Consider the following 15,426-nt stretch of genomic DNA (forward strand, 5'->3'; position numbering starts at 1 on the left):
AAAGTGGCCATATAAATCACAATAAAATTAGAATGAATTGTCTTTATTATTCCAATGTAATTTGTCCTTGTATTTTACCTGTGGCGACGATCTGGAGACCTAAGAATCTAGGAAGAGGGTGATAATTGCAGCCTGAAGCAAACCTATCAGTAGCTCTCGATCGTCCATTACGACCGACTCCGCAATCAGTGCCATGAACTAACGCGGCGTAAAGACTCTCCCCCGACCAGACCCCGCGTTACACAGTTCACTGCAGGTCTGATACGGTTAAATTTGACAGGTAATTAGGTCAGAATCTAATTTATTAAGAATAATAACAATTTATTTTATCCCTCTATTCCCAATTAAACGAGTTGTCTTATTCTGGCTGACGTGACGTGATCATGGGAGGAGAGAACAACGGAATAGATGAATGTTTTTATTTCATGCAGATGGCTACAGAAAAAGAAATTTCCCTCTCTCTCTCTCTCTCTCTCTCTCTCTCTCTCTCTCTCTCTCTCTCTCTCAATAACATCTCTTCGTTTACGGAATAAATGTGTTGATTGATAAGCATAATAAAAACAATTTCATCATCATCATTATCATTATCATCACCCGCAACCATGATTTTTTTAAAGTGATGGTTCAATAATGGGTGGTCTTGATGATCATTAAAAACATAAAAATAAAGCTGACCCGAGAAGAACAGATCAAAATATGTTAAGTTATTTTAGTAAATCATACATAATTTTCAATATACCCCCGTAAATGTTGTGCATATTAAAAATTAATCGGTATTTGCTGAAAATGTGGAAGTTAGATAAAATATTCGACAAATAAAGAATTTTTTTCTTTGAAAATGGGGGAGAGAGATGATGTTGAGTAAATTAAAAAAACAAATGAGATATGGAATTGCTATTTCCAAAGTGTGATGCAGTTTCAGTGTTAAACTGATTGAAATTAGCAATTGTTTTCTCGCAAAATGCCCTTTTAATTGAATGGAAAAGATGAAAATATCATGTACGAGAATAGTTTATGCTATGCCTAAGAGATATATATATATATATATATATATATATATATATATATATATATATATATATATATATATATATATATATATATATATATATATATATATATATATATATATATATATATATATATATATTCATTCATAACTGCCGTACATATTATTAGGATTTTTAAGACCAGACAAATAATGTTTTATTGTGAACGAGGAACGATTTTTACATGTTACTTTTAGAAAAAAGAGGGAAAGATATAGTTATTTTTTTAATATTTATAGTAATAACTGAATATTAGAATAATATTTTTAAAGATAGAAGAAGGAATAAAAGAAAATGAATTGGTTATTAGATTGAATGGATTTTACTAGAATTGATTGGGGGAACCGTTTGTGATTGGATTTTTAAAATACTTGTACAGTATTTTTATCGGGGTTAATATCTGCATCAATATTTTATGGATAACTTTATTTTACAACTAAGCCATTTTACCACTCATATTAGTTAAAGAATATCGTATATAAACAATGTATGCATATACAAAATCAAAATTATGTACTTATATATTGGAATTGTATATTTAAAAGATTTTGTTTCTCAAAATAAATCATAAAAATTATGTTTAGGAAATAATTGTAAAAATATCTTTAATGAAAATTTCAATATTTTGTAAATTTTAAAGAATCAACATTTCGTGAAAGAATAAAATAATTCAAAGATCCCAGATTTTTATTTAAGAAATTTGCATTTATTTAAAAAGTCGAGTTATTTGCTAAGTAGACACAAAATTAATCCACCGTGGGTTTTTTTAAAATCAAATAATAAATTATGACGTTACATTTTTGCATGTAAGTTCTATTTGAATTTCAGATCTTATGAGAAACACTCTCTTTAAAAACTGCCCTACTTCATATATATTTGAAAGGTTACTTTTTGAATAACTTGTACCATTTATTAACGTTTTAAAAACCAAATTCGAACGTTTTGTTCAAGCAGTTCTCGAGTGGTTTGAACTTAAGATAAAGATTTCCTTTCGGGTCGCGATAAATAGCAAAGGCTGTCTCAGTTCGAACAAAGAATGGACAGTTAATAACAAAACCACCCTCTTCATCTCTTGTTAACTGCCTACATTTCACCAGTCGTCCATCCTATTTCTACTGTTTGCACTACCCCGCTAAACTACCCTGACACATTAAAAGTCAAACCGGAGACGGGCAGCATAATGCCCGGGTACTGGAGTCTCGGGAGCTGAGCGAGCAGGGGGACTTGGGTTTTAACATTAGTGTTAATAGCTGCCAAAAGTCGTCAGTTACCTTCCGCTTAATTGAAAACGCAGTTCAGCGTCTACTACGGGACTAGGATTTGGCACATGCCTGGCGCTTTCTTGAATCACGAGTCCGATCATTGTCACCCATAGATTTGTATTACGGAGTCAAGAGGGGTTAAAGAACAGATGATATCCATTACACAAACCGCAAAAGACCGCTGGTCTGTGAATATTTAATTTGTTTTTAGAATGAATCGAGGTAATTGGCAGGTATGTGGGTGGGAGGTGAAAAGTACGCCAAATAACGTAACATTTCAGGTAGATCTTCTTATCGACAGGTGATGAACTCATCGCCAGCATGCATGTCTTAACCGAATAACAGTTCTTAAAAGGCATGGTCGATTTTGGTCAAAAATTATTTTTCCGATTTTAATGTTTCTAATGCATTTTGAATTGGCAACCAAAATTTGAGTGTCATTTGTTGAGTTATAATCGAGTTTCAGAGCTTACAATTCCTCGCTATGTAAACAAAGCTTTTGTTTACATTTTGAATGTTGAAGTGAAAATTCCAGTTTTAGACCTAAAATGAATGTGTTTATGGTTAGGAACTGTTCATTTATGCTTAAAAAGAATAAGAATATAGACAAATCATCTTGAAAAAGATTTTTTACTGGTATATTGAACCTATGTAAACAAAAACAGGGCACGAGCCTTGTTTACATGACGAAGAATTGTGAGCCCTGTATCTTGCTTAAAACTCATCGACGGGCACCCAAATTTCATTTGATCATTAGAAATGCATTCATAGAGCATTGTAAATAATAAAAACACAAAAATAAAATTTGACCAAAATCGTGACCATGCCCCTTTAAAGACAGAAAGAAAAAACTTGTTGTAAAAAATGATACCATATGTATATAATTATAGAGGGGTACATGAATTTTTCTTAATCACGGTAAACTAGTATATAAAAAACGACGTTTTGATTTCTAAGTTCTAATGCTAATTGTTTTGATATTTATTTTTACGGTTTTGTCAATTCGGCGTTTCAAAGATATTGCATATGTTCTGTATATGCAGCTAATTGAGACCAAGAACTAATCTATGCGAGTTCCGAAGCTACACGATAGATCTTAAGATGGCCAGGACTCATTTTTCTAACATTCATCTTTTAAAAAGACATTCATGAGCATTAAATACATTTATCTTGGACCTAAAAAGATCGTGAAGGCTAAATTACAGTCATTGAGGCGGGTTAATCAGTCGGAAAGTGACCTCTTTCAATTCCAAGTTCAGCTACAAGATTGATGCTTTTTTTGCTCTCGACATTTCGTAAAAATAATATTAAAAAATTTCTAGATAAATGATCAATCAACTTCCTTATAATTGGCTCGCGATACATGTCGCACATGCGCAGTCAAGCGAAAAAGACAAATGCGTTTTCATTCTTTTCTATTAATCATCTATTTGAGAAGGACAAAGGTACCCGGTATTAACTGATGAGCACGTAAATATCTTTTATGAATTCAAAATATAGTTCTGACGTGATCACTCAGACATTGCACGCGCACACCATGCCAAATGATATGTCTCGAAGAGTTCCGAACGACATCGTGATATTTATCAGATATAAGAATACAATTTTCATGCATACTTTTCCATGATTAGAGGGTATTAAATGCACTGAAATTCAAGAAAATCTCAATGATTTATTGTTTTATTTGAATTAAGAATTGTTGATAATAGAAAGTGGAAATATGGCTGCCGTCCCTTGACCGCTGTGCGCACGTGCATCCGGCCGCTTCACTGGGCAGGGGATCCTTGACTTGGAAAACAAAACGGGCAATTCGCTACGGAGAATATAAGATTTAATGTCGATCTAATTAAACGAATACAAGCAATTAAGTCCGTAAAAATCTAGTCTTTTCTGATACGCTTTGTAAGTTTTATGGCTGAGGCCCGGTCTTTTCCTGAACCCTCCGCTGCACAGATTCAAACGTTTATAGGATCCTGACCAAGGTTTTCCGGTATTGAACTGCAGACCCACCCCCAGTAATTACCGTGTATTACAGACACAGAAAAGTGAAAAATGCTGGCAGGATGACTAAGACCGCTTCAGGAATTCAATCCAGCATCCCGGGGTAATATGTAATTATCCCCATCCGACTCAGTGGTATCACATCTAAAGTAGCGGGTCCGGCTCCATTCCCCCTGTCACGTGGTAGCAGGTGCGTGCCCCTACCGCAAAAAGATCTGCTATAGTAACTTTGGAAATTGGCTATTCTCACGTCGAGAATTGAAGTATTTCCTTTTCTTTTGTTTCTTGTTTCTTCTAGTACAGCCTCCAGGGAGCTCTGTGGAATTACATTTAATTGAATAATCCTACAGTCCCATTATGTCACTACATTTGTTTTCCCCTTTTTCCACCTCTCTCCAAAAATTAGGGGTTTTATTTGAATTTAGACGGTTTCCAAGTATAGCAAAAAGATTAATTATTTCCCCTGTTTTCATGAAAAATTACTTTTTATATCTTACAGTGATAATTGATTTGTGTTGAATTCAAGAAATCTGTTAATGGTATGGAGATTGAGAAAGGGTTGAATTTTATTTGAATGGATTTATTCGTTCAATTTTACCCTCGTTTCTGAACAGTTGGGGGGGGGGGTACATAAATAGAATCTTGTACGAGTTCTTAACAATATCCGAGAGAAAGTGTGTTAGTTTATTCTTTTCCCGATTGAGCGAGATTTTTTTCGATAAGATTTTGAAAGTAATCCATCCTTATCACCCGAAATCTCGGTCGAGGACCGGAGTGGATTATTCCGAACCACGCACGTGCGGGGATGAAACAATTAATTGGTAACATTGTCGCATGCATTAAATTCTCTCCCACTGTAGCAAAGAAAAGGGAAGCCAAAGAACAATGGCTGGAAGGAAATCTCGGGTTGGAGAACTTGAAATTTTAATGATGATTTCCACAAAACACCTTTGATTTATCCCACTTATCACGGTCATAACAATGCCTTGCCCCCGTTTCCCCATTCTTTGGGGGTACTACACATCCCAGGCGCTTAAAAGGACCGCAAAAAACGGAGAATTAATGCAGACTTACAACTGTAAATGGGTTGTTTTCCTTAATTAAGAAATGTCGTAAAATTTTCTAAATGATCAGAGAACGCTTTCTTCGCCTATGAAGTAATTGCTAATAAATTGACTTCATTGCTAGAATAAGCGATTCTTCCACCATCGCATCTGGGACAATTCGCTAAATATTTTGCGTTTTCTCATTAACAAAGTTAATAGTAATGAGAACATTAAAATTCGGATTTTTTGTTCTCTCCCTCCAAATCATGCATATACGATGAATGGTTAAGTAGCCATTTCGATCAAATCATTTGAAATGTTCCGTTATCGTATAAACATTTTAAAACGTCACGAAAGGTTCCTTCAAATTAGTAAACTTGGCCATTTGAAGTCTCGATCTTAAAACAATTTTGACACGACAGACGTCTCTGATTATCATTTGTAAACATACACAAATGGCCATTTAACTTGCATACAGATAGGAATGGCAAATTTGATATGATTTACTCGTAAATAGAGAAAGTATTACTTAAAACGAAGTGGAGGAAGTCAAAACAGATTTTATATTAACTGATAGCCGAGGTCTGTTGACATGAAAGCTAGCTATTGTTTGCCTTTCCGTTTTAAATACAGTAATATGAAATACCTGAACTTCCAGAAATTATTCATTTAGGCATAAAAATATTGAAGCGTTTGAAATTGACCCCCTCGAGTTCTGGTGGGTCGCGGTGAAGGGTCCTAAATCAACAATTTAAGTCCTAAACCTATTTCATAACGATACGCGAAGCATTGGCAATATTAATTTGATATTTGTTCAAAGCTTTTGAACTTTGTCAAGCACTCTCCACAAAAAATATTTACATTTTGGACGGATGAGATTGTAAAAGATATTTATCTTACAGTTTTGGCCCCATAAGCACGAGCCATTTTATACGCGTGCCGGGCGGCGTAGACAAACAAGTGGCGTGTTCAAATAGTCCGCACGTGTCCGCCATGCGTCGCGCGGAATTTAGCCCTCTCGTGCGGTCACTCTAAAACCATTCATCTTCCGAGCATTGTCACTTCGCTTAGAGAACAGTATCATTAATTGAAGATTAATTAATTTTGCTACATGGCTTCCTGATCCCATTTTATGCAATTTTCACAGATTATGTCATACTTTATCAAGAAAGTCGTTTAACGTTTTGAGTGCACTGCTTGTTCTGGTCTTGGTAAATATTGCTGGTTGTGCAAGATGGATGCTTTCTACCAGAACTTGATTACAGTCGCACGCGCATGTGTGTACTATTTAGCCATTCTTTCCATATTTTGTTTTCTCCATTTGGTAAATTAATTTTGCAACAAAGGAATTCCTGAGTGTAGAATTGCAGTCGATGATAAAACTTCAACGTACTGATAACATTTTTTATTAGAAATGATTTCTCTAATTTTTGTACAGTTAAAGTTTTCACATAATATTTAGATATGTGCAATATTTTGCAACAAAGAAATTGTTTAGTGTTGAATTGCAGTCGATAATAAAACTTCAATATACTGATAACATTTATTATTAGAAAAAAATTCTTTAATTTTTGTATAAGGCTTCAGCACAATACTATTTTAACGACACTAGATTATATACCTGGGTGGTTAGGAAAATTTCTGTCCCGATATTTTCGGGATGTGCCGTGTAAAAAGATAGGGTGTCTCGCCTATTGCCGAAACAAGTCTAGTCTACAGGGTTTATTCTTAGTTACAGAGACTGAAGATCAACCATTGTGGGCGAGAGCCGGGCGAACAATTACAATGTCCCCTTAATTCAATTTTACCCTGGTTTTAGAAATTCTGACCTTTTCACCTATGATGCATTTTGAGCAGGGCTCTCGTCAATGGGTGCATCAGCATGCTGGTTTCTGTGAGGACATTGTTGGATCGAGGAGTCAGTCATGCCTGATTCTGCCCAACAATACCCCTGGAGGTATTGGTCGATAGCAGAACATATCATCGTTTTATTGTGACCGATGGATCATGCTTCGGTCGTAATCGATTAATAGCTTTACGGGATCCTGAAATAAATTATTATTTCAAACTTTTTTTGGGGTTTTTTTTCGACACATACCTGTAAGTAATATCTAAATTCTATTATGAAAAAAGTGGTGGATATTTTATTTTCTTGTGAAAAAAAAGAATAGTTTCATGACCTGCGACAAACAAAACAAAAACAAAATGATTAGCAATTCTTAAAAATATATTTTTGAAAACACCCCTCCCCCCCCAAAAAAACAAACAACCTTGTTGTCTTATTCTCTTAGTACCGTTAGACTCCTATCTATATATTTTAAAAGAGGAAAGAATATGCATTCGTATACCATACAGAACTCGGAGAAAAAGAAAAAGGAGTTTTGTGATTTTTGGAACTAGGGTTCAAATTTGAAGATTTCGGGCGAATAAAGAGACGTTTGTAGCACAGAGCTGGTTAGAGCACGCGTCTTCTTTTCTGTAATAGTTTATTTGTGTTGGCCATTACATGGTTTTAATTTCCCAGTATACCCTGTAGCGATCAGGTTGCATCCTATGTTTTTTGTTCTCATTAATCTGAAAGGTAAGCGGGTAGGCAAACATTGAAACATGTCAGATGTGCCAAATAAATGTTCTTTTTATTATGAAAGTTTTGCGGGGTTTTTATGGTGTTTAATGTTTTTGGATTATGCATACTTGCTTTTCATACACATCGTTCAACTACAGAATTCAATTAATAGAAAAAACTTGTTTGCGATTTATCTTTGTAGTTTTGGCAGGATGGCGACTGTGGAATATAGAGCAAGATGATTTTTGTTTTGATTTGATATTATGGACAGGGATATAGCCATCGCTTTTTCGTAAATTCTCCCTAAAACAATGCGATAAATGCTGCGATTTCTTCTTCAAATTGAAATTTATAAGTTTGAAAACCAAAACCTTAACCTTGTGCATGAAATTTTATTACCAGTCAAAATAAATATTGTATGTCAGCAAATCCCCGAGAGCGAAGTAAAGAAAACCCTAGACAACTTCAAACGCCGGGCTAATACTTTGTACTCTTTTTGGAGGGCCGGACAATTAGTATGTTTGTTTTCTGAAATGCGATCAATTTCCCCCTTATCCCGATCGTTAATTCCTACCCCGTGCCTGGTCATACTCTCTGGATATTAAACTTAAGGAAACTACCCGTCAGACACCCACTAATTAGTCCGCACGCTCGGACAATGTCCTTTTTTGCAGCGCGGTCAGTCTCTTTGTAAACTCGAGGGGTCCCCAGCGGTCAAGCATCGCACTGGCCGGACCCTGGTCACTTCTTCGGACATGACCGTTAGAGGCTGACCCGGCTCCGGCCAGGTCGAGCACCGGTAGGTGTCCAATGTCAATTTCAGCGACAGGTGAGAGTCAAGTTGCCCTGATGCAGGTGAAGTGTTCTCCCCTCCTTTCTTTTGATATTTTTTTTCTTGATGAGATAGAGGGTACTGGGGAGAGGAATTTGTAAGTTCGTTTTTATTAGTGTGTTTTATTAATGGAGATCCTGGTTTGAAGAGAACAAGGTTTGGAGACGTCTTTTCCATTTCTAAAGGCCCCGTGAAGGGTACAAATTAAATAATAAAAACTTTAAAGAGATCTAAAGGCATAATGACCAGTGGTCAGTAGTGGTCAGCGCGGGACGGCGTGGGGACACACGGGTCAGTCCGTCGGGAAGCTTTTTATCGAATCAGGCTAATACCCGGGCAGGTGCCCGAAACACCATCATCCCCAAGAATAATATTTTCAAACGCGCTCTTCGGACATTACCGGATTTCGAATTAATTGATTTCAATGAACTGTTTGCGGAATTTAATGCAGTCTTTATTTAGCAGTCTCACAAAATCAATTTAAATGTTGACACACACTGATTTCTTAAACAATCAGAACACGATTACTACAGGAGAGAGAAAAACGGAATATTGCTATAAAATAATTTTATAAATGGCCGGTGCACGTTTTGCGATGCATTATCCGAAAATAAAGGCATCAAGGGGGAAAAAAGGAACATCTTTATTAAGAAAGATTAATTTTTAAACCAAACCACAATGGATTTTATTATATCTAACGGCAACGATCCTTATCGAAATTTTCTCTCTTTTGATGAACTTTTATAAACAAAGGCAGGGTTATCTTCCTCATCGCAGGTGAATTTTTCAAAAAAACGGCATCCTCGGCACGACACCATCTCGCGAGATTTTATCGGGATTTGGAAGAGGGAGAAGACGCGGTTGAGTTTCTCCTTCTTGCACACAAGAAAAAATGGTCGACCTCAGGTTGGCCACTTTTAAGTAATGGTCAATAGCGAAAGAAAGCTGGGGCCTGCTATTAATGCTAATGATGCGCCGTAATGTAAAGTATGATTTAATACGATTTTATGGCCAGCAGTCCAACCAATTTCTAAGACTTGGCCCGGTGTTCTGGTCGCAAGCATCAATCAATTTAGAAACTGGATCGCCAACGCAAAAGATTTGAATAATGTTAAAAACGGTTTCGTCACCGAGTCTTTGATTGTGTATAACGATAGCAAATATATCGTCCAAAAGAAATAAAACAGCGAAAATACAAGCATAAACAGCGATGCTTATCTACACATTAAAAAGGGGACTGCCAGACAATTGGTTGGCGAGATTTCTTGCGCCGACAGCTGATTGGGTGACAGATAGCTTTATGTAAATACCTAGTGGAGTAAATGTTTAGTGATGTGCAGGTGCGTGGGTTTTATATCTAGAATCGAGAACATAATCCAGAGAAAGTTAGCAAGTACACTGGTCGGAATAAAAGGAAAGTCTTTGATTTCAGAGATTTGTATATTTTTAACATTTGATTCCTTCCTCATTTGTTTTGGTTTATTGCATATACATTTTACCCAAAGCAAGAGCGACAACTCTATGTTAATTTGTCAACAAGAATTCTGAATTTCGTAAATTTTTACACTAAATGCGTTTCATAACAATATTAATTCATTTTTTAAAAATACGAAAAAGAAAGAAAAAAGTTTTAATTGATATGGCCATCGATAACCTATCCCATTTTATACGAAGGTTTAACATTTGCAATCTAGAAAAAATGAAATGTTGTTCTAAATGATGAAATAAGAATGCGCCATTATATTATTTTGAAGCATGATATAAATTTCGTACTTTTAGAAGTTAAATATCACGATTTTTTTGCTAGAAAACGATATAAAATTTCAATCTGTCCGTCAAACATGTCGCGAACGCACGTGACGAAGGGTGTTCGATTACGCGAGAGTTTGGTACAGTCCTCGTGTTATGAAATTCTCAGCTGGATCCGAACAGAAGGTGGGATTCTGGTTAGTGTGTGTTGAGTTAAGACATCCCCATCATCAAATACAAGTAACTGCAATACGGATAAAAAGAAATATGTAAACAGGGGATTAAGCGTTGCCGACTGTCAACACGATTGCACGCGATACTCCGTCGTACGTCAATGAAATCTATGATATTGTAATATAAACAATTAATTGCTATTAATTCTCCTCATCTTAATCTTTCAGAGAAACTGGTTTATTTTTCTATTATCCCAAACACCCCATTTCACACGAATTCCTTCAAGAGCCAATTCCTTATAACAACACCCACACGAGAGAGATGGGAAACCGGAGCCCTGCACGCGCGCCCCCGCGGCTTTCATCGAGAGAGCCCGGTCCGATCGTCGCGAATTGTCTGCGCAGTGCGAGATATAAAATGATTACTTTTGTTTATAATTCCATCATATATATTTAAAGATGGAGAAAATGATTGCGAATTGACTAAGCTACTTAAATGCTCCATTTAAGCCCCCAAGACCGGCATTACGTACATTGAGGCGATCAAACAATTGATGGTAATTAAGTTATGCAGTCGTAAAGATGGCTTGTGAGACATTTGCTGCGATGGGGGAATATTTTGAACAATATAGTTACACTAATTTTGACGACGTGAATACGGGGTGGAGTGAGTACCACGAACACTATGAGGTGGAACCTCATCACTATGACAATGGGATGTCGTACGACATACCTATACAAAATGAATACTATTACGAACAGCCTAGTGAACCAAAGTGTCTGAATCAGGACACCTCCCCCGGGGAGGCCAGTTGTTATGACTTTGATTTACAAAATAAACATATTCACGAGATCAAGTACCCGGACAAAACGAAACCCGTGGACATGGTGAGGCTTGGAGCGACAGTGAGGGAGAGGAATAGAATGCACATGTTAAATGATGCCTTCGACGATCTACGAAAAGTGGTCCCCAAATCCAACCTCGGGGAACACCAAAAGTTGTCTAAAATCGCCACCCTCAGACTGGCTATTCGGTACATCTCGTCTTTGACCAAAACGTTGAGAGATGCTGGGGTGGAAGTCCGAATCGTCAAGAGTTCTGGAATCACGGACCGTAGGGGAAAACGACGAGGAGTTCGGAAGTCCGCCGTGGAAAAGGCACTAAGAGTTTCCGAATAGGAATTCTGACCAAAATTGTTCATTTCGAATGTTTAAATTTCGTGTTATAAAGAGGAATAACTTTGGAATCTGCATGAACAATTTGAATGCCAGACAGATGAACAAACAGGATTTATTGAACTTACCGAAATACTCATGCTTTTGACAGTTTGTATAAAATTTGAATTTGTATCGAAACGCCAAATTCAGTTTCCTGCATATTTAATTACAAAAATCAATAATGAACAGTAAAGTTATGATCATGCATTAGAATTACTTTCTATTTTCTTTAAACGACTTTTATCTTCTTATTTCGTGTCTATGTAATCTTTACTTATATGGAGAAATTCATTATTGTTTAACTAATTTCATTATTAATAGACCATAAATTGTTTTACTGGTCGAAGTCACAACGAATTATTAAGATTTATCCCGTAAAAATTAATGTATGAATTTCGCTAACAGAAGTCGAATTTTACAACATGTATTTTTGATTTAGTTTTGTGAGCGGGGTTTCAACTCTGTAAAAATTACACAAACACTGAATATATAGATCTATGTATGAAATTGACTATTTATATGAATTTTTAAATTGGATATACATTTTCCTAATTCAATAAAGAAAATCGATAATAAAAAAAAATAATAGTGAAAAATAAAATATGATATCATAATAAAAATAATAATAAAACATATCTTAAATTAAAAAAAAAGTATAGACATGATAAAATGCGGTGCATTGATGTGTACAATCACACTGGCAAGTTACTAATCAATGAACGTAAATAATGGACCCTTTTTCTTAAAAATTGATATGCAATGTTGAAGCCCTTTTTAGAAAATTCCTTGAACTATATTTCTCTTTTACAGAAAAAATATTTAGAAGGTATACGCAGTTGCAGTTTGACAAAAATGTAATAAATATTCCATAATTTTTTTTCATCGAATTTATGAATTAATTATTGTCAATTGGAATGTTCTACATCCGATATATCTGTATATTATTACAGTCATATAAGTTAAGATTAAGCACCTTTTGTTGATGAGCTTACCTTGATTGAAAAGCAATCTACACTAATATTCCGAATATAACCGCTCACGTGTTTGTGCCGCAGATATGGGTATCTTTTAGCTCGAAATCGATTGTACTGTTAAAAGAATGAGATTCGAAAGAATACTTACTGCGAATTACTCTCTTACATAGTCAAATAATGTGAGCTACCAGTTCAACTGTATTCGTATTTTTTGAGAATGCGCAATAACAACTGAATGTAAAATAAAGTTCGAACAATATACACGTGTTTCTTTCCTTGGATCACATGTACATGTAATTAAAATTACGTCATTAGGGTGTCATGTCAATAATTAGAAACAAAGCTTCTTAAAATGTACTGTGCATCAGTGTTCATATTATTTCTATCAACAGAACTGTTTGACGAGATGCGGCGTAAAGCTGGATAATCTCCCCTTTATACCTCTTACCGCACATAATTAAAATCTAACAATAGATGTGTATTAATTTTGATGATGGATTTAGTGTGGTCATCACTTTAAGGTTTTTTTTTATTGCGTACAAATACCGGTATATGGTGCTGTTGTTGGCTATTATATCTCTTTTAACCATGTGGTTATATACTTATATATGATCATTTAAACTGAAATTTGTTCTAATTTTGGAGTTTCAATATAATAGTGTATTGATTAAAATACATTAACATTTTCCAGTGTCTTTGCCTGTGATAACAATACAAATCGATATTGAAATGTATAGTCCAAGATATTTCTTCAGTTAGTGTTTTAATATTTAATCGTACAATTGCTGAAAAATTTATAAACATAAATAATGAGAAATTACTGAATAATATGAGGTGATCAAATATGGTCAGGGATAATCAAATCTATCTTGGAGCCAATCGGGGTTTTTTTTTTTCATTTGATCACCCCGACCGTATTCGATCACCTCATAATACTCAAGGATTACTCCTGAATACACGATTTTCATTGTTTGCAATACTTTAATCAGGAGTCTGATATTTTGACCTAGAAAATAAATAAAAGCCTGGGCATAATTCTTTTGTATTTGTTATCTTAATATATCAAGTTCAACCATTCGTTATAACATGTTGCTGCTAAAAAAAAAGATGCGGGTCTCTCTACACATTCATCACAATAACACAAGATTTAAGGAAAGAGGAAAAAACAAAACGCACATATCAAAGAATTAAATAATCATTGGTAGGTGGGGTTATATACAAGAATCACCTCGTCAACCCGTCTGTCAGTCCTTGTTAAGGCCATTTAACCGTAAAGAAGAAACAATGGACCTTTATACTTAGCATATTAGCGAACAGAGGACTTTCATGACCTTGACCCTAGGTCATATTGGCAAAGCAACTGGCAGAGATGCAACCTCATCGATACACACTTCACACATAATTATTTACTTGCCACCTAATGATATTTCAAAACCTTGACTCAAAATTGTATAGGCAAGCTGAATGATTTAGTGACTTCTTTTAAGAAAAACAGAATTCCATTTTACCATATTTTGTTAAAAAAAACTAATTGTATTCTACATTTTGACAAAAAAATTCTAATAGTCTGAAAATGACATACCCTTGACCCAAAGTCATTTGGACAATTTCAAGGTCAAAGCATGTCAATTGACATGCTACAGATTTTCCAAGTAAGGTTCATATTGTGAGCTTTCTCGAAGTTGCTCTGGTTGGTTTAATACTGCTGAATGAAACAAGAACAACACTCATATACAAGTAAAAGAGGGTCTATTACTATATTGAATATCAGGTACATTTCTATCACTTGTCGTAAACTATAAAGCAGTCAAAATAAATGGATTTTTAAAGTACAGAACTACCTGCAATAGTTCATGCTTCACACACATACTTTATTTGTCTGTACTCTTCACCCAAAGCTGATTCAGAAATATCATGCACCAAATGATGAAAATTACATAATCAATGCAGAAGTACACATATTGAATGTAAAAATCTCAAAACAGAAATAGTCCTTTTTTCTACATTCCCACTTATATATATACATGCAATAGTATAAATTGATGGTGTGTACACATAGATAGAATGAAAAGAGAACATAAGTTACATGCAACTCAAAAGAGCTGTATTACAGAGACCATTGCATTAAGAATAAAAATCTACATAATGATCAGTTAAGAGAAAAAAAATGATAAAATTGATGTAGGTTATCATTTCATGAGAGCAGCATTGACATATAATTATTTACATGAAGTTATTGACAGTGAAAAATGATTGGATGTTTGTTCAATTTTAAGTATGAATAAATAAAACAAAATAGCACTCGCGTTCATACACAAATTTACAAGTAAATGACTGATCTATAATACTTCAAAAGAGACGTATTCTTGTGACTAAACAATCAATACATTAAGAATATAATACATGCACCAATATAAATGTCAGATTTGTAAGTTCTTTTTGTAGACTTGTGAAAAGATGTCTAACAATGTAAACAAAAATCTGCCTACAGGTTGGACTCAGCAAAACACAGGCAATCCTACCTAACATAAGGTAGCGTCTACTTTTAGTAACTTT

The 15,426-nt window shown here is 35.0% G+C and overlaps 1 protein-coding gene across 1 annotated transcript; it reads left to right on the forward strand.

Moving 5' to 3' along the window:
* The first annotated feature begins 11,040 nt into the window (after window positions 1-11,040).
* LOC105335423 (oligodendrocyte transcription factor 3) lies at window positions 11,041-12,063 on the forward strand. Its single transcript, XM_066066832.1, has one exon. The coding sequence runs from the start codon at window positions 11,261-11,263 to the stop codon at window positions 11,855-11,857; it is 597 nt and encodes a 198-aa protein (XP_065922904.1). The 5' UTR covers window positions 11,041-11,260; the 3' UTR covers window positions 11,858-12,063.
* The last annotated feature ends 3,363 nt before the right edge of the window (window positions 12,064-15,426 follow it).

Source organism: Magallana gigas, chromosome 7, assembly GCF_963853765.1.
Source record: "Magallana gigas chromosome 7, xbMagGiga1.1, whole genome shotgun sequence".
In the NCBI taxonomy this organism is placed as follows: domain Eukaryota; kingdom Metazoa; phylum Mollusca; class Bivalvia; order Ostreida; family Ostreidae; genus Magallana; species Magallana gigas.